General features: G+C 46.0%; 2 protein-coding genes across 2 annotated transcripts in view; both read left to right on the top strand.

The window, feature by feature from the left end:
* LOC143986892 (uncharacterized) overlaps positions 1–20,498 on the top strand; it is a 133,079-nt gene that overhangs the window by 10,864 nt on the left and 101,717 nt on the right. Inside the window, exons 8-14 of the mRNA XM_077485298.1 lie at positions 6,616–6,696; positions 6,785–6,908; positions 7,025–7,122; positions 7,212–7,433; positions 7,513–7,719; positions 8,052–8,193; positions 13,559–14,635. Coding sequence (XP_077341424.1) covers positions 6,616–6,696; positions 6,785–6,908; positions 7,025–7,122; positions 7,212–7,433; positions 7,513–7,719; positions 8,052–8,193; positions 13,559–14,635 — 1,951 coding nt within the window. The remainder of the gene's footprint in view (positions 1–6,615; positions 6,697–6,784; positions 6,909–7,024; positions 7,123–7,211; positions 7,434–7,512; positions 7,720–8,051; positions 8,194–13,558; positions 14,636–20,498) is intronic.
* LOC143989614 (uncharacterized) overlaps positions 5,686–20,498 on the top strand; it is a 68,894-nt gene continuing 54,081 nt past the window's right edge. The window contains exon 1 of the mRNA XM_077489832.1: positions 5,686–5,875. The gene's annotated coding sequence lies outside the window, so the exon portion shown is untranslated. The remainder of the gene's footprint in view (positions 5,876–20,498) is intronic.

A 20,498-nucleotide genomic window follows, 5' to 3' on the forward strand; every position in this document is an offset into this window, starting at 1 on the left:
ATAGCGTGTTTTGTCCAGCATGTTCTGTCATGGTGGTTCTGTCATAGCGTTTTCAGTCATAGTGGTTCTGTCACAGCGCTTTCAGTCATAGCGTTTTCAGTCATAGTGGTTCTGTCACAGCGTTTTTCAGTCATAGTGGTTCTCTCATAGTTTTTTCAGTCATAGTGGTTCTGTCATAGCGTTTTCAGTCATAGTGGTTCCGTCATATCGGCTTCAGCCATAGCGGTTCTGTCACAGCTTTTTCAGTCGCAGCATTTTCTGTCACAGCGGTTTTAGTCACAGCAGTTTCAGTCATAGCATCTCCAGTCACAGGGCTTTCAGTCACAGCGTTTTCTGTCACAGTGGTTTCAGTCACAGAGGTCCAGTCATAGAATTTTTAGTCATAGCGGGTGCTGTCAATGTGTTTAGTCATAGCATTCCAGTCATAGCACGTTCTGTCTTAGTGGGGCTGTCATAACATGTTACACTTATAGCGGGTGCTGTCACGTGTTCAGTCATAGCGTGTTTTTGTCAGCATGTTCTGTCATGGTGGTTCTGTCACAGCATTTTCACTCATAGTGGTTCTTTCATAGTGGTTCTGTCACAGTGTTTTCAGTCACAGTGGTTCTGTCATAGTGTTTTCAGTCATAGTGGTTTCATCACAGCTTTTTCAGTCGCAGCGGTTTCTGTCACATCGGTTTCAGTCACAGCGGTTTCAGTCTTAGTGTTTTCTGTCACAGCGGTTTCAGTCATAGCATCTCCAGTCACAGCACTTTCAGTCACAGCGTTTTCTGTCACAGTGGTTTCAGTCTTAGTGTTTTCAGTCGCAGCGGTCTAGTCATAGCATTTTTAGTCCTAACGGGTGCTGTCAATGTGTTTAGTCATAGCATTCCAGTCATAGCACGTTCTGTCTTAGTGGGGCTGTCATAACATGTTACAGTTATAGCGGGTGCTGTCATGTGTTCAGTCATAGCGTGTTTTGTCCAGCATGTTCTGTCATGGTGGTTCTGTCATAGCGTTTTCAGTCATAGTGGTTCTGTCATAGCGTTTTCGGTCATAGTGGTTCTGTCACAGCGTTTTCAGTCGTAGTGGTTCTCTCATAGTTTTTTCAGTCATAGTGGTTCTGTCATAGCGTTTTCAGTCATAGTGGTTACGTCATATCGGCTTCAGCCATAGCGGTTCTGTCGCAGCATTTTCTGTCACAGCGGTTTTAGTCACAGCAGTTTCAGTCATAGCATCTCCAGTCACAGGGCTTTCAGTCACAGCGTTTTCTGTCACAGTGGTTTCAGTCACAGAGGTTTAGTCATAGCGGGTGCTGTCAATGTGTTTAGTCATAGCATTCCAGTCATAGTACGTTCTGTTTTACTGGGGCTGTCATAACATGTTACACTTATAGCGGTGCTGTTATGTGTTCAGTCATAGCGTGTTTGATCAAGCATGTTCTGTCATGGTGGTTCTGTCACAGCGTTTTCACTCATAGTGGTTCTGTCACAGCTTTTTCAGTCATAGTGGTTCTGTCACAGTGTTTTCAGTCATAGTGGTTCTGTCATAGCGTTTTCAGTCATAGTGGTTCTGCGTTTTCAGTCATAGTGGTTCTGTCATAGTGTTTTCAGTCATAGTGGTTCCGTCACAGCTTTTTCAGTCGCAGCATTTTCTGTCACAGTGGTTTCAGTCACAGCGGTTTCAGTCTTAATGTTTTTAGTCACAGCGGTCCAGTCATAGCATTTTTAGTCATAGCGGGTGCTGTCAATGTGTTTAGTCATAGCATTCCACTCATAGCACATTCTGTCTTAGTGGGGCTATCATAACATGTTACAGTTATGGCGGGTGCTGTCACGTGTTCAGTCATAGCGTGTTTGGTCCAGCATGTTCTGTCATAGCGTTTTCATGTCAAAGTGGTACTGTCTCAGCGTTTTCAGTCATAGTGGTTCTGTCTCAGCGTTTTCAGTCATAGTGGTTCCGTCATATCAGCTTCAGCCATAGCGGTTCTGTCACAGCTTTTTCAGTCATAGCATTTTAAGACACAGCGCTTTCAGTCACAGCGTTTTCTGTTACAGTGGTTTCAGTCTTAGTGTTTTCAGTCACAGCGGTCCTGTCATAGTGGGTGCTGTCAATGTGTTTAGTCATAGCATTCCAGTCATAGCACGTTCTGTCTTACTGGGGCTGTCGTAACATGTTACAGTTATAGCGGGTGCTGTCACATGTTCAGTCATAGCGTGTTTGGTCCAGCATGTTCTCTCATGGTGGTTCTGTCATAGCGTTTTCAGTCATAGTGGTTCTGTCACAGTGTTTTCAGTCATAGTGGTTCTGTCACAGCATTTTCAGTCATAGTGGTTCTGTCACAGCGTTTTCAGTCATAGTGGTTCTGTCACAGCGTTCCAGTCATAGCATGTTCAGTCACAACGGGTGCTGTCCTAGTGTGGACGGTCTGAACGTGTTCAGCCTTAGTGTGTTGGTCCAACGTGGTCATAGAGCATGTCCATACAGCGTGTTCTGTCAGAGGGGGGCTGTTTTAGCATTTCACAGTCAGCGGGGACTGTCGTAAAGGTGCTGCCATAAGGTGTTCAGTCATAGTGTTTCAGTCACTGCATGTCCCAGTCTTGGCGAGTTCTGACACAGTGGTTCTGTCATAGCTTGTCTCTGTCAGAGATTCTTGTCAGTGTGGTCTGCGGTCCTGTCACATCGGTTCTGTTACAGCGTGGTCGCCATAACATAGCGGTTATGTCCTGCATGTTCTGTCATAGCTTGTCGGTGCCATACAGCCATGGCATACTCCAATAGCCATTTCATCTTCGTTTGTTTCCATGTCTCATCGTACCTTTTCGTTCAGTGTTCTTTGTACACCTGGGTTTAGTTAGCAGTACTAACATCTCAGGATCTGTCACGTCTACAGATCCATATGGGCTGAGGTTTCATTTTTTAAATGATTGTTGACCACAATCTTCTCGCCCATATAACATACGTCATACAAAGCATGCTCATTTCATTACACCTGTACGACTGCCCACCATGGTCTATGGGTACACTAGCCCTGAGGGTTTCAGTTTTACAACCTGTCTCTGTGCTGCAGGTTATTCTGGCTCACTTACCACATACGGGGGGGGGGGTTCATTCACTTACTCTGGTCTTGTAATTTCTGGCCATGTCCTCACACTCAGGTAGCCACAGAGGGGTGGTGTCACTTCCATTGTTTCTATCACCTTGGGTTGGGCATTCCGTACGTTGCGGATGCAACCATTCATGTGCATCCCTTCAACCTCACTCCGTCATCCCGGAGTTGGTCCATACTTAAGCACACGGCAGAGCTTTGTCACAGGGGTTTCCTTTCCCGGCCACAGCCGTGAAGGCGGTACGCTTCAGATTGTTTCCAATTCTGTCCCAGCCACTCCCATCCGGCATGAAACAGGTTCTGGGCTTTATTTTTAGCACAGATTCATGTGGGCTAAATATGCTTTCCATGGTCTGTTACGGTTCCAAGACAGGATGGAGGTGATCAAAGCTCGCTCAGTCAGAAACAGGGTGTCAGCACACCCCCAGCTTCCGCTCTTCCTACGTTCCCTCAGTCCACTGGTCTTGTCTAGCTTTCTGGTTATTTGTCTGAGCCAAGCATGTTCCTCATCTGGGGCGGTGTTTGGTGTCTCCCATTCCTGGTCTTCAGATAGCCCTGCTGGAAGCTTTTTTCTTTTCTTTTTTTTTCATGCCTGCACGCGGGCTTCATCACTATCTCATAGTTACATAGTAAGGTTGAATAAAGACACCAGTCCATCCAGTTCAATCTGAGGGAGTGTAGATGCTTCTCTACAATTGTCCCTATCCCTGCACATTGTACATCACACACTCAGATCGGTCCATAACCTCAAGGAGCCCAAAATCCAAGGTCCCCATTCATATACTAGGGCCAATTTTGGACATAAGCCAATTAACCTACCAGCATGTCTTTGGAGTCAGATTCTTTTGTTTGTAGTATCTGGGCTCCAGCACATAGTCATGCTTTCATTGCCAAATCAGTTACTGGAGGCAGTAATTTCCTAGGGGTACTTGGTCTGGTTCTTTACCTTTGTTCTGAAGGTGGGGGACCAGGCCACCAGGGTGCCCAGTGGCAAGTTTCCAATATTGTTTGTTACATATTGGCTGCTCTCACATTTTTCATCAAGGAACTCATCCGTGGATTCTACGATGCAGCACTTGCTACAGTTGGGGGAGGGGGGGTGCAGTGGCATTCAAACTATCCTCATCAAAGCTTGAACTTGCTTCCATCAGACCTGCCCTTTGGTAGGGCAACATAATGGTGCAGATGTTGTTTCACCACTAGGATACCCTTGGGTCGAAAGAAGTCCTTACTTTCATACCTTGCCAAGCACTCCTTTGGGTCTTGGCTACCTGCAGGGGGGTCAGGGTTAATTCATTAAATTCATGTCCTGTCACATGGTGACCCTGGTTACCGCCCAGGGATCTATAGTCTCTCAGCGAATGTGCTGGGCCAGTGTCCCCTTGACGGCCCACAAAGTGGTAGGTTCGGGCTAAACGTCATTATCATTCTGGGTTCCATTCTCTGCGCAATCTCTTAATTATGATGTTGCCAGAAGAACTGCTCAGATATGTCAGACCAGTCATCTTTGACCGATCCCCAGCTTGTTGCAAAAGGGGGGCTTACAGTCACTTTGGGTATGCTGAATCATGCCTTGAGACTTATTCCCCAGGATGGAGTCTGGCCCTCCTTCCTCTATTCTAGACTCAAACTCGGTTGTCAGGTCACAAGGAGATGCTCGACCTGATTTATACAGTATGGGACCAGGTTCTGAGTGTCTGGTCTCAGTACAGCACCCCCCCATCCTCAGTACAGTGCCCCCCGTCCTCAGTGCAGCTTCCCCCCCTTCCTCAGTACAGCGCCCCCCTTCCTCAGTACAGCTTCCCCCCCCCCCCCTTCCTCAGTACAGCTTCCCCCACCTTCCTCAGTACAGCGCTCCCTGTCCCCAGTACAGTGCCCCCCTCCTCAGGACAGCGCCACACGTCTTCAATACAACGCCCCCCATCCTCAGTACAATGTGGCCAGGCGGTCGTTAAGTGGATAATATTTGCATCAGAACAGATATGACTTTCAGGAAGATGGAGGTTTAATGCCGACATACCATTGAACCGTAAAACATTTTCTGTGTGGAGATGGATGTGTGTCTCAGTCTTGGTCCTGTTAGTTGGTATGAAGGTGGAGCAAACAAGGACAATGAGATTGTGATTAGAGACATGGATTGTATTCTTCTTCCAACATAAACATCAACTTCCATCATCACCAAACATTGGGAAATAATAAAAAATTGTTTTTACAAGGAGAGCACTTTACCAGAAAGTACAAAACCTCCCAAAAATATCTTCTTTTATTTCTGCAAATCCCAACAGAATGGATCAGTATGTGGTGCAGACTGCAGTCACTGGAGCTCCACTCTACACAGGAATCATGTGGCCTCCACTTCCTGTAGTGGAGCTCCAGAGATTCACAATAAAGTTCAGTTAAAAAAAGTGGAGTGGAGGCCATGTGCTTCCTGTCATCAGTGGAGCTGCACTCTGCAGTCACACCCCTCTTATTCAACATGATGCCTCAAACAGCTTGCAGTGTCTTCAATTCTATACTGTAAAGAGCTGCGTAAACTGTTGGCGCTATATAAATCCTGTATAATAATACTCGAAACAGACGTGTTCACGCTACTAGACATCTCTTGAGCTGCAGTTCCTCTGAATTCCACAGGGTGGTGATCTCACCTCTACCCAGTAAAAAAGTCTCTATGGAATACAGACAGGAAGTGATGTCAGATACAGACAGGAAGTGATGACTGGCAAAGGCAGGGCGTTCCATTTGATAGGACGTAGAGAGGAGATGTTGCTGGATCTGGCGGCAGAGGAGGTAATATGTAGATTAACCCCTTCAGGGGGGATCAGTTGACAATTAATATATTTTGCTTCCAAATCTGGCCATACATGGTTCAGTTTTATTGTTCAGCCAGCAGGATGAGAGGAAAAAACGGAAGTGATTCCCCCATCCACACATTGGAGGGGGATGGGGGAATCCTCCCCGCTGCACTATTGGATTCTGACAATGGGGGGCGCTCCTCCGCTCTCAGAATACACAGATTAGTGATGAAGCTATTGGCTGCAGCCGCTGATGGAGTGACTTTTATCCGGCAGTGACCACACATGGATGGAAATGTAAATGATCCCTGCTCACACGTCGCCTGCCACCAGATGCCATCAGTGTACCCAGCAGAGCCTGGTCCTTACATCATTGTCCCCAGCAGAGCCCAGTCCATACATCGGTGTCCCCAGCAGAGTCCGTCATTACATCCGTGTCCCCAGCAAAGCCCACTCCAACATGAGTGTCCCCAGCAGAGCCCAGTCCATACATCGATGTCCCCAGCAGAGTCCGTCCTTACATCAGTGTCCCCAGCAGAGCCCACTCCAACATGAGTGTCCCCAGCAGAGTCCGCCTGTGTGAGTAAGTTATACCTCAGTCTGAAGTTGGGCTTTAATAAAATGGAGACCTGAATGGTGAGGTGAGGAGGATTCTGGGAATACCATTTGATTTTACTATTTGTGTTCAGATCTAGAGTTTTCCTCGTGTGAAGTCTGGAGATCATATGACATCACATTGCCTCCACATCCCTCCCTGATAGAATAGAGAAATACAAAGAAGATTCTAGAAGTCACCAGAGAGATGATGGAGGAGAGGTGAGGAGGATTCTGGGAATTCTGGGACATTATCCAGTAACAGACAAGGGATGTGTCTGGATGGTGACTGTATCATTGTGTGTGTCAGGTTCCTATAAGGTGTCAGGATGTCACTGTCTATTTCTCCATGGAGGAGTGGGAGTATTTAGAAGGACACAAGGATCTCTACAAGGACGTCATGATGGACAATCAGCCGCCCCTCACATCACCGGGTAAGAGGAGACTTTATTGTAAAGGAGAGAGCAGTACGGAGGCTCCACCTAGATCCCCCATCATCTGATAAACACATAGAAACAATGTATTCAGTCAGTGTGTGTGTTTCCTACAGATGGATCCAGTAATGGGAACCCACCAGAGAGATGTCCCCGTCCTCTGTATTCCCGGGATATCACACAGGAAGGTCACACCATCCCTCACCATCATCAGGTAGATGAGGAACAATCACTGATAGTATCATTAGGATCTGTACATTATCTGCATTGTTACCATTGATGTCATTTTTATTATATATTCAGAGAGGAAACCTGAGAGAGTCTAAAGTTGAGGTTAAAGAAGAGATAAAAGAGGAGGATGATGAGGATGGGGTGATGGAGGAGTCTTTAAAAGAACACAAAGATCTGTACCAGGACACCATGGTGGAGTCATCCAGCTACATGAACCCACCAGAAAGAGGTCCCTGTCCTCTGTATTCCCGGGATTCCACACAGGAAGATCACACCATCCCCCACCATCATCAGGTAGATGATTGACAATTATTGGTAGTTCTGATTTATACACAGCATATTTGTTACAATGAATGTTTTATTTTATATTCAGAGTGGAAACCTCGGGGATAATAATATTGATGTTAAAGAAGAGTATAAAGAGGAGGATGAGGAGTATGGAGTGATGGAGGAGTTTTCAGGAGGACACAAGGATATGATGGAGCCGCCAAATACCAGGAACCCACCAGAGAGATGTCCCCGTCCTCTGTATTCCCGGGATTCCACACAGGAAGGTCACACCATCCCTCAATATTGCAAGGTTGGTGGGATGGAGCATCTAGAACATGAACTTGAGGAGACGGGGGGTTTATTTGCTAAAGACAAATCCTCTGTGCACTTGGAAGTGCAGACGCTGTAGATCTGAGGGGAGAATAGAAGGGAAAAAAAAAAAACAGCATTTTTGCTTGGATATGATTGGATGATAGAAATCAGCAGAGCTTCCCCTCATTTCAGATCTTCCCCTCAGATCTACAGCGACTGCACCTCCAAGTGCACTTATCGTGCGTAGTGGATTTGCCTTTTTTTATGTGACGTCACAATAATAAATCTTATATTTTACAGATGATATTCTCTCTCATTTTCTTGATTTAGAGTGGAGATCCAATCGATATAGAATTTGAGGTTAAATCAGAAGAAGAAGAGAGGTATGTGAGGGATGATCAGCAGTCTATGGAGGAGGATGGAATAACGGGGACATTTATAGAGGAGGACACTCCTACAGAGATCAGCACAGGTGGGTCATTAACACTAAATACATTCCTCCACCCATACTGCTCACTGATTGGTCCAGAGTAGAGCAAGGACTGCATGATATTAGCCCGTTGCCACTGACTCCTGCATGCCAATAATATGAGTCCTGACGCAAGAGTCCATAGAGCTTCCCCTTACATTATAGTCCACAGAGAGGTCATAGACTGCGGACATGGCACATGGGAGGTTATAGACTGCAGACATGGCACAAGAGACAGACATAAAGCTAAAAGTAACATTGATCTTGCTCACCCTTCCACAGTGCTGGCAGTCTTACAGATGTATATGTGTGTATATATTTATATATAAATATACACACACACGTCTATATACTCTCTCCCTTTTTTTAAACAATATGCATTTCTGTGTGTGTATGTGTATATATCCACTCGATTACAGTAGTATATAATGTACGATGTGTGTGTTTCTGTAATATAATTGCGGGGAATCCGGCGGGTCACGGAAGCACAGAGCGGAGCTATAACAAAGGTTTGGCACAATTATATTACAGCAGGGGTTGACAAATTTGCTTGGAATCTAGGAGCCAGCTAAAAAGGTTAGGAGCCAGGTCCATGACAGCGATCTGGACCTGTCCCTGTGCCTGGCCTGACATGGAGACGAGTGAGGGGAAGATAGCCTGCCCCCCCCCCCCCCCACCTGTCTCCAAGTCATTGCCCATAGCGCTTAGAGGGACATTTTATTATTTTAGTTTTTTTAAAAGGACACATTTTTTTTAAATTGCATTTTAGTTTAAATATGAGATGTGAGGTCTCTCTGACCCCCCAGATCTCATATATAAGAGGTGCTCTCATGCCTTTTTCTATTACAAGGGATTTTTACATTCCTTGTAATAGGAATAAAAGTGACACACTTTTCTTTTTTTTTTTTTTTTTTTTAAAGAACAGTGAAAAAAATAAAAATAAAAGTTAAAATAAGAAAAAAATATATATATTTTAAGCGCGCCCTGTCCCGCCAAGCTTGGGTGCAGAAGCGAACGCATATATGAAAGCGGTGTTCAAACCACACATGTGAGGTATCGCTGCGATCGGTAGAGTGAGAGCAATAATTCTGGCCCCAGACCTCCTCTGTAACTTAAAACGTGCAACCTGTAGAATTTTTTTAACGTCGCCTATGGAGATTTTTAAGGGTAAAAGTTTGTTGCCATTCCGTGAGCGGGCGCAATTTTGAAGTATGTCATGTTGGGTATCGATTTACTCGACGTAACATTATCTTTCACAATATAAAAAAAAAAATTGGGCTAACTTTACTGTTGTCTTATTTTTTTGTTATTAAATACATTTTCCCCAAAAAAGTGCGCTTGTAAGTCCGCTGTGCAAATACGGTGTGACAGACAGTATTGCAACGACCACCATTTTATTCTCTAGGGTGTTAGAATAAAATATATATATAATGTTTAGGGGTTCTGAGTAAAGGGAAGGAGATGGAGCTTCCCCTGCCTGCCAGCCTATTAGCATTGCTGGTTGTAATTCCAACGGCCACCACAAGAGGGCGCCAGATTTCAGAAGGAACCATAGGATCGTAGAAGGCCTCAAAGCCGGGGGCTCAATTACCGGCCGCCGGCGGCACGGCCCGACGCGATCACGCCGGGGGGTCCGCGGTGACAGGATACCCCCAGCTGTGATGCCCCAGGCACCAGGTCGCTAATTCTAGTCGCAAATGCGACCTGGCGCCCGGGTTTTGTCGAGCCCTGTATTACAGAAACACACACGTTGTACATTATATACTACTGTAATAGAGTGGATTATAGGATTTTACTAGCATTTTAACTCAGTTCACACTGGGGATTCCTGTCAGGCAGGGAGAGAAAGGGAAAGAGAAGACCGCACATTACATGGTAAGACCTACCCCGAAAATAAGCCCTGCTGTGTCTTTTGTTGCCAAAATTAATATAAAACCCAGGTTTATTTTTGGCGAAACACGGTATATATTTATATATATATATATATATATATATATATATATATATATATATATATGCACACACAGCTACATATAACACCCCCCCACATACATAAGAACACACTCATATATACACAAACATATATAGGAGATTGCTTATCACTTCAAAAATAAGATTGAGACGATTCGTCTCGAGATCTCCGCTCTACAGACATCTCCCTCACCTTACACTTCTTGTCCTCCTGCACAATCAATACTTCCCTCTTTTAACCCAGCTACTATAGAGGAAGTCACTAAACTTTTTTTCTAATGCCCACCTAACCTCCTCCCCCCTGGACCCTGTTCCTTCTCAAATACTACGGTCACCATCTGACTTAATCCTACACTCCTTAACTCATATCTTCAACCTCTCATTCACTACTGGAATCTTCCCCAACCCTCTAAAACATGCGCTAGTCACTCCCATACCAAAAAAGGCCTCAGACCCCACTAATCTTAACAACTTAAGACCCATCTCTTTACTCCCTTTTGCCTCCAAACTCCTTGAACGTTTAGTCTACAACCGACTGAGCGACCACCTCATTGAAAATAACCTTGTTGATCACCTTCGGTCTGGATTTCGCCCACAACACTCCACAGAAACTGCCCTCCTAAAACTCACAAACTGCTTAGTAACAGCCAAAACCAACGGTCATCATTCCGTACTCTTACTCTTGGACCTTTCTGCTGCCTTTGATACAGTTGACCGCCCCCTCCTCCTCAAAAAACTCAATTTGCTTGGTCTCCACATGACCGAACTCTCCGTTTTTTTTAATCTTACCTATCTCATTGCACCTTCAGTGTCACTTACAACTCCACTTCCTCTTCTCCATCTCCCCTTTCCGTTGGGGTCCCCCAAGGTTCTGTCCTTGGACCTCTACTATTCTCGATCTACACATCCTCCCTGGGTCAGCTGATAGCATCCCATGGCTTTCACTACCATTTATATGCTGATGACACCCAAATCTATCTCTCTACCCCTCAGCTCACCCCATCAATCTCCTCACACATCACTGATCTACTAACAGACATATCAGCCTGGATGTCACATGACTTCCTCAACCATAATCTATCTAAAACCGAACTTTTAATATTTCTTCTCTCACGTGCCCCTTCCCCTGACTTCTCTGTCAAGATCAATGGCAAATCTATCAGTCCATCCGCACATGCCAGGGTGCTAGGGGTAACCTTAGACTCTGAACTGTCCTTTCAGGCCCACATACAAGCCCTGTCCAAATCATGCCGTCTTACCCTCCGCAACATTTCCAGAATACGCCCCTTTTTTACCTAATGACCCCACCAAGCTTCTAATTCACTCCCTGGTCATCTCTCTCCTCGACTACTGCAACTCCCTCCTCATTGGATTACCTTTACATAGACTATCCCCCCTTCAGTCCATAATGAATGCCATAGACTCATCCACCTTACTAACCATTCAGTGTCCTCCACCGCTCTCTGCCAATCCCTCCACTGGCTTCCACTCACCCAACGAATAAAATTCAAAGTACTAACAATAATTTACAAAGCCATCCATAACTCTGCCCCCAGATACATCACTGACCTAGTCCCAAAATACCAACCAAGCCGCTCTCTTCGGTCATCTCAAGACCTCCTGCTCTCTAGCTCCCTTGTCACCTCCTCCCATATCCTCCTCCAGGATTTCTCCAGAGCTTCTCCCATCCTTTGGAACTCCCTACCCCAATCTGTCCGACTGCCCCCTAATCTATCCATCTTTAGACAATCCTTGAAAACCCTTCTCTTCAAAGAAGCCTATCCTGCTTCTAACTAACACTGTTTTACTTCCTCCATCAGCTCGTCACCCCCACAGCTATTACCTTTTGTATCAATTGACCCTTCCTTTTTAGATTGTAAGCTCTAACGAGCAGGGCCCTCTGATTCCTCTTGTACCAAATTGTAATGTAACTGTAATGTTTGCCCTCATGTTGTAAAGCACTGAGCAAACTGTTGGCTCTATATCAATCCTGTATAATAATAATATATAAAAATATATATATATATATATATATATATATATAAACACATATATAAACAAACATATACATCTACATATACACACCTGCCCCATACCTACATATACACAACACACAAACATAAGCTGTACCTACAGCCGGCAGCAGGGGTGCCAGCGGACATATCTCTGTGGAGGGACTGAGAAAAAAACAAAAAAATCAATAAATGCTGGAGCTATGGATATGATCCTAGCCACCGCCCGCTCCCCTAAACCTATCGGGGCTCCAAACCTATCTCTGGAGAGAAAAATCTCTTTTTGGGACCTTCCTCTCCATTACTTGCAATAAGGCACAATTTGCCCATAGCCAAAATGTTCTCCCGGCCGACGAGTGCGCAATGTGCAAACCGGCGCTCTCTGACGATGTCGCCGAGCGTGTCCCAGCATAGAAGAACGGAGCTGGGCGGCCGCACTCGCCCTCAAGGGATGTTAAGACAGCAGGGAACCTGTCTTGGGGGAGTAATATACCCAGAACAGTGCCACTGCAGGAGAAAAGGGACAGGAGACAAAACAAAGCCTCAGAGGGCAAAGGTAAGAAGGATGCATAGCTGGCCTCCCCAAACCTCACAAGCGCTGCAGTCACTGTGAAAGGCAGATTTTATTCCTAAAGAGGAAAAACTGCACAGCTCCATCGAGACCCACAGAAGGAGCTCCCAAGCTACACGGCGCCTTCAGCAGCCTGATACTGGGACTTCGCACTGGGAGAGGCTTAACCCAGACGGAAGCTGCCTGAAGGCAGAGGTGGGAAACACAGAACTGCTTACTCTTCTCTGGTACGTGGAGGTATGAGGGGAAAAAGAAGAGTGGGGCAGGGCCTAACTGGTCTTTAATTTATGCTATTTCATTGGTCCTGAGGGAGGGGAGAAAGGCGGAGCCTATCACTAGTATGCTACCATGGTGGAGTGAGGAAAAGAGGTTTAACCTTAAACTACGTAGAGGGTTCTTTACTGTAAGGGTGGCAAGGATGTGGAATTTCCTTCCACAAGTGGTGGTCTCAGCGGGGTCATCAATAGTTTCAAAAAATTATTAAATAAGCAACTGAATGACCACAACATACAGGGATATACAATGTAATACTGACATGTAATCACACACATAGGTTGGACTTGATGGACTTTTCAAACTCATCTTCTATATAACTGTCACTCCTATAAAAGACAGTTCTCGTTGTTTCCTCACTCTCTGACTAAGGTCCATGAATAAAGAAATGATCTGGTAGGAGATCAGAGGACCCATTTACTAGTTACCTTGAGGGGGAAATTGTAAGATCCTCAGAGACAAAGCTGCCTGATGTGGGCGGAGTCCTGGTTTAGGGGAACCAATCAGCTGATGTCTAGTAATCTTTGTATTTCTATTTTAGTAGATGGACGGGAGATGAGGAAAACCTCAGAGGATTGTCTCACTTCGTCTCCAGACTGTAAAGTAGAAGATGAGGACATCACACAGTATAGTCCAGGAGAAAACCCGACTACCTCAAATGTCCATCCGGCACCACACAGTGTAGATGGACCATCGTATTCCTCTTATCCTGAGGAACCTCAGACTGTGAGGGACGGGGCCGTCCTTCCAACAGATGAGAGGTTTTCCTGTACTGAGTGCGGGAGATGTTTTCATTATAAATCCCATCTTAATGTGCATAAAAGATCTCACACAGGAGAAAAGCCGTATTCCTGTCCTGAGTGCGGGAAATGTTTTTCAGACAAGTCTGGCCTTTCCAAACATCAGAGATCTCACACAGGGGAGAAGCCACATTCCTGTCCTGAGTGTGGGAAATGTTTTTCAGAGAAGTTCAGCCTTTCCAGACATCAGAGATCTCACACGGGAGAGAAGTCGTATTCCTGTCCTGAGTGTGGGAAATGTTTTTCACGGAAGTCCAGTCTTTACACACATCAGAGATCTCACACGGGGGAGAAACCGTATTCCTGTCCTGAGTGTGAAAAATGTTTTTCAGTGAAGTCCAATCTTTACCAACATCAGAGATCTCACACGGGGGAGAAGCCATATTCCTGTCCTGAGTGCGGGAAATGTTTTTCACTGAAGTCCCATCTTTACACACATCAGAGATCTCACACTGGGGAGAAGCCGTATTCCTGTTCTGAGTGTGGGAAATGTTTTTCACTGAAGTCTAATCTTTACAATCATCAGAGATCTCATACGGGGGAGAAGTCGTATTCCTGTCTTGAGTGCGGGAAATGTTTTTCAGTGAAGTACAATCTTTACCAACATCAGAGATCTCACACAGGGGAGAAGCCGTATTCCTGTCCTGAATGCGGGAAATGTTTTTCACTGAAGTCCAATCTTTACACACATCAGAGATCTCACACGGAGGAGAAGTTGTATTCCTGTCCTGAGTGCGGGAAATGTTTTTCAGATAGGTCCGGCCTTTCTAAACATCAGAGATCTCACACGGGGGAGAAGCCACTTTCCTGTCTTGAGTGAGAGAATTGTTCCTCACTGAAGTCCTGTCTTCCTGTACATCAGGGATCCCACACAACCCTCGAGGTGTATTAGTGCCTTGAGTGCGGGAAATGTCTTCTATATGAATATTGCTGGACATCACAGCTCTCATGTGGGGAAGAAGCACACCCTGATATACACCTCAGATATACTCCATGGCTGATCTTCATCATGTAAAAACAGTTGATAAGGAGATCAGAGATCACCAAAGACATGGATGAAGTGTTGTACCGTGTTGGCCATTGATAGCAGTAGAAAAATAAAAATGGAGTCATTACCTTTCATTGGCTGAGTACATTTTGTGGTGTAGAGATTTCAAAAACACTTAGAAGTCTATTTTAAAAAAAAATGTTGAATGAATAGCAGTATTGTGCTATTTTTACTGATTGAGGCATTTAATGAAAACTGCAGTTTTTTATGGCCACTAGATGGAGCTGACAATCATAGGAAATGACTGTGTTAAATTATAGCAATTTGCTGAATGAATGAATTTTCTAGACTCCTTAGTTTCCTTTGTCAGACATGATTTCATACCAATATCTGAGATTATACTCATACACTTGCTGAGCGGAGGTTGACTGCTGCTGGAGCAGCGGTAGTAGTTCCTTTCTCGGTTCTCACGCTGGGTACCACCAGGGAGACCGCCTGCCCACCCACCCTCTCATCACCCCAAGGAAAATCCGGCAACACGATGGGGCCACCTGCCCGCTTCTCCTAGTGTTCACGCCGGGGGGAGGGAGGGGAGATTGGCTGCCCGCCCACTTATCCCGGCGTTCCCACTGGGGGATATCGGCCACCCACAAGCTCACCTCACTCTGTGCAGTATTCGGCTTCACTTGGGGGCCACCTGCTCACTTCTCCTGGTGTTCACGCTGGGGGGGGGACAGAACGGCCAGCCGCCTGCCTGCGCAGCTCTTCTGTACAAATTCGGCTTCACAAGGGGCCCGCCCACTTCTCCCGGTGCTCACATGGGGGGGCGGGGGGATCGGCTGGCCGGCCGCCCGCTCACCTCTCACAGTGTACATATTTGCCTTGTACCCATCCGTAGGTGTTGTTCTATTTGGTACTGTGATCCAATGCAATTTGCAGCTGACGACCGCAGCCATTCATTAAACGGGTTTGATTGTCCATTCAAAGCTTTTAATAGATGTCATGGGGTAACTGTCTGCTATCTATGACCTCCCCATGCCTGTACCAGGCTGCTAGTTGCAGCTCTTGGTATACATATTCTCCGGTTTGGTTGTTACCATGATCAATTCATGGGGGGAGGGTTGGTTAGCACTTTGTGATGTCTGTTTGCGGCATGTCTCCTGCATGCTTCAGGAGGGGGAGGGGGTCACTGAGGGCAGTACCAGATGGGGGGCTGGTTGGTGGGTTTAGCTCCACTGCCATGGTCTGTTTGTATGGTTCCTTGCCCATGTTCCTGTCATAGCGTGTTTGGTCCAGCATGTTCTGTCACGGTGGTTCTGTCAGCAGGTCTGCCATAGCAGGTTGTCTTAGCTGTTAGAAGTTCAGTCACAACGGTTCTGCCTTAGCAGGTTCTGTCATAGCGGTTCTGTCACAGCGTTTTCAGTCATAGCGGTTCTGTCACAGCATTTTCAGTCATAGTGGTTCTGTCACAGCATTTTCAGTCATAATGGTTATGTCATAACGTTTTTAGTCATAGTGGTTTTGTCACAGCGTTTTCAGTCATAGTGGTTCTGTCCTAGCGTTTTCAGTCATAGTGGTTCTGTCGTAGTGTTTTCAGTCATAGTGGTTCTGTCATAGTGGTTCTATCATAGTGGTTCTGTCATAGCAGTTCTGTCATAGCGTTTTCAGTCATAGTGGTTCTGTCATAGCGGTTCTGTCATAGTGTTTTTAGTCATAGTGGTTCTGTCACAGCGTTTTCAGTCATAGTGGTTCTGTCACAGCGTTTTCAGTCATAGTGGTTCTGTCATAGTGTTTTCAGTCATAGTGGTTCTGTCACAGCGTTTTCAGTCATAGTGGTTCTATCATAGTGTTTTCAGTCATAGTGGTTCTGTCATAGTGTTTTCAGTCATAGTGGTTCTATCATAGTGTTTTCAGTCATAGTGGTTCTGTCACAGCGTTTTCAGTCATAGTGGTTCTATCATAATGTTTTCAGTCATAGTGGTTCTGTCACAGCGTTTTCAGTCATAGTGGTTCTATCATAGTGTTTTCAGTCATAGTGGTTCTGTCACAGCGTTTTCAGTCATAGTGGTTCTATCATAGTGTTTTCAGTCATAGTGGTTCTGTCACAGCGTTTTCAGTCATAGTGGTTCTATCATAGTGTTTTCAGTCATAGTGGTTCTGTCATAGTGTTTTCAGTCCTAGTGGTTCTATCATAGTGTTTTCAGTCATAGTGGTTCTGTCATAGTGTTTTCAGTCATAGTGGTTCTATCATAGTGTTTTCAGTCATAGTGGTTCTGTCATAGCGTTTTCAGTCATAGTGGTTCTGTCACAGCGTTTTCAGTCATAGTGGTTCTGTCACAGCGTTTTTCAGTCATAGCGGTTCTGTCATAGCGTTTTTCAGTCATAGCGGTTCTATCATAGTGTTTTCAGTTATAGTGGTTCTGTCACAGCGTTTTCAGTCATAGTGGTTCTATCATAGTGTTTTCAGTCATAGTGGTTCTGTCATAGTGTTTTCAGTCATAGTGGTTCTATCATAGTGTTTTCAGTCATAGTGGTTCTATCATAGTGTTTTCAGTCATAGTGGTTCTGTCATAGTGTTTTCAGTCATAGTGGTTCTATCATAGTGTTTTCAGTCATAGTGGTTCTGTCATAGCGTTTTCAGTCATAGTGGTTCTGTCACAGCGTTTTCAGTCATAGCGGTTCTGTCATAGCGTTTTTCAGTCATAGTGGTTCCGTCATATTGGCTTTAGTCATAGCAGTTTCAGTCACAGCTTTTTCAGGCACAGCATTTTCCTGTTGTAGCATTTTTTGTCATAGCGGTTTCAGTCATAGCGTTTTAAGTCACAGCGTTTTCAGTCACAGCGTTTTCTGTCATAGTGTTTTCAGTCACAGCGGTCCAGTCATAGCATTTTTATTCATAGCGGGTGCTGTCAATGTGTTTAGTGATAGCATTCCAGTCATAGCACATTCTGTCTTAGCGGGGCTGTCATAGCGTGTTACAGTTATAGCGGGTGCTGTCACGTGTTGAGTCATAGCGTTCCAGTCACAGCATGTTCAGTCACAACAGGTGCTGTCCTAGCGTGGACGGTCTCAACATGTTCAGCCTTAGCATGTTGGTCCAACGTGGTCAGTCATAGCGTTCCATACAGCGTGTTCTGTCAGAGGGGGGCTGTTTTAGCGTTTCACAGTCAGCGGGGACTGTCGTAAAGGTGCTGCCATAAGGTGTTCAGTCATAGTTTTTCAGTCACTGCGTTTCCCAGTCACATCGGGTCCTGTCATAGCTTGTTTCTGTCAGCGTGGTCTGCGGTCCTGTCACAGCGTGGTCGCCATAGCATTTCTGTCATATTCTGTCATAGCGGTTACATCCTGCATGTTCTGTCGTAGCTTGTCGGTGCCATACAGCCAAGGCATACTCCAATAGCCATTTCCTCTTCATTTGCTTCCATGTCTCATCGTACCTTTTCGTTCAGTGTTCTTCGTACACCTGGGTTTAGTTAGCGGTACTAACATCTCAGGATCTGTCACGTCTACAGATCCATATGCGCTGAGGTTTCATTTTTTAAATGATTGTTGACCACAATCTTCTCGCCCATATAACATACGTCATACGATGCACGTTCATTTCATTGAACCTGTTCGACTACCCACCATGGTCTGTGGGTACACTAGCCCTGAGGGTTTCAGTTTTCCTACCTGTCTCTGTGCTGCAGGTTACTCTGGCTCACTTACCACATACGGGAAGGAGGGGGGGGGGGGGGGGCGTCATCAGGTTCATTCACATGCTCTGGTCTTGTCATTTCTGGTCACGTCCTCACACTCAGGTAGGCACAGAGGGGTGGTGTCACATGTCTGGTTGTCTGTTGTCACTTCCATTTTTTCTATTTCCTTGGGTTGGGCATGCTGCACATTTCGGATGCAAACATTCATGCAACCTCACGTGGGGGTTCGGGGCATGGTAGCACTCCGTCATCCAGGAGTTGGTCCATACTTAAGCACACAGCAGAGCTTTGTCACAGGGGTTTCCTTTTCCGGCCACAGCCAGTAAGGCAGTACGCTTCAGATTGTTTCCAATTCTGTCCCAGCCACTCCCATCCACCAGCATGGAACAGGTTCTGGGCTTTTTTTGTTACGCAGATTCATGTGGGCTAAATATGCTCTCCACGGATTGTGACGGTTCCAAGACAGGATGGAGGTGATCAAAGCTCGCTCGGTCAGAAACAGGGTGTCAGTGCACCCCCAGCTTCCGCTCTTCCTACGTTCACTCAGTCCATCGGTCTTGTCTAGCCTTCTGGTTATTTGCCTGAGCCAAGCATGTTCCTTGTCTGGGGTGGTATTGGAATCTCCCATTCCCGGTCTTCAGACAGCTCTGCTGGAAGCATTTTTTTTTTCAGACCTGCACGCAGGCTTCATCACTATCTCATAGTTACATAGTTAGTAAGGTTGAATAAAAACACCAGATCAGGCCTCCAAGCGGGCTTCATCACTATCTCATAGTTACATAGTAAGGTTGAATAAAGACACCAGTCCATCCAGTTCAACCTCAGTGAGTGCGGGTGCTTGTCTACAATTGTCCCTATCCCTGTACATTGTACATCACACACTCACTCACATTGGTCCCTACCCTCAAGGAGTCCACAATCCAAGGTCCCCATTCATATACTAGGGCCAATTTTGGACAGAAGCCGATTAACCTACCAGAATGTCTTTGGAGTCAGATTCTTTTGATTGTAGTATCTGGGCTCCAGCACATAGTCATGCTTTCATTGCCAAATCAGTTACTGGAGGCAGTAATTTCCTAGGGGTACATGGTCTGGCTCTTTACCTTTGTTCTGAAGTAGGGATGCACCGAAATTTCGGCTGCTGAAACATATTGGCCGAAAATTTGCCGAAAGGAAAAAGGGCCGATAATTGAGCCGAAAATGGGGCGGGGCCTGGGGGTGGAACGCCGCCCATGATGGGGGGTGTATAGCGCAGGAGAGCCGCCGCCGCCTGGTTGAATAGAGCGCCGGGAACATCACAGCTTTAATTTCAATAACTGTATGTTCCCCATCGCACGCCGTCACACACAGCCCCTCCCTCTTGTCCGGGGAACTTTGATAGACAGATCACCTATCCAGATTGGATAGGTGATCTGTCTATCAAAGTGCCTGGACAAGGGGGAGGGGCTGTGTGTGACAGCGCGCGACGGGGAACACACAGCTATTGAAATTAAAGCTGTGATGTTCCCGGCGCTCTATTCAACCTGACGGCTCTCTTCGCTGCACATGGGCATCGCTGGCTGCATCACTGGGGGGCATAGCTGGCTGCATCACTGCAGGGCATAGCTGGCTGCATCATTGGGGGCAACACTGGCTGCACTTATCTCTTTTATCATCTCTGACCACCTCCTGTACCATGTCGCCAGTCTCTGACCACCTCCTGTACCATGTCCCCAGTCTCTGACCACCTCCTGTATGTCCCCAGTCTCTGACCACCTCCTGTACCATGTCCCCAGTCTCTGACCATCTCCTGTACCATGTCCCCAGTCTCTGACCACCTCCTGTACCATGTCCCCAGTCTCTGACCACCTCCTGTACCATGTCCCCAGTCTCTGACCACCTCCTGTACCATGTCCCCAGTCTCTGACCACCTCCTGTATAAAATATTTTTTAAAAACAGTCATTTTCGGTATCGGTGCTGTTTCGGTTTTCGGCCTAGTGTATTTTTCATTTTTG

The sequence above is a fragment of the Lithobates pipiens genome, unplaced genomic scaffold, assembly GCF_037356315.1.
Source record: "Lithobates pipiens isolate NorthernLeopardFrog02 unplaced genomic scaffold, aLitPip1_a1.2 Scaffold_18, whole genome shotgun sequence".
NCBI lineage: Eukaryota > Metazoa > Chordata > Amphibia > Anura > Ranidae > Lithobates > Lithobates pipiens.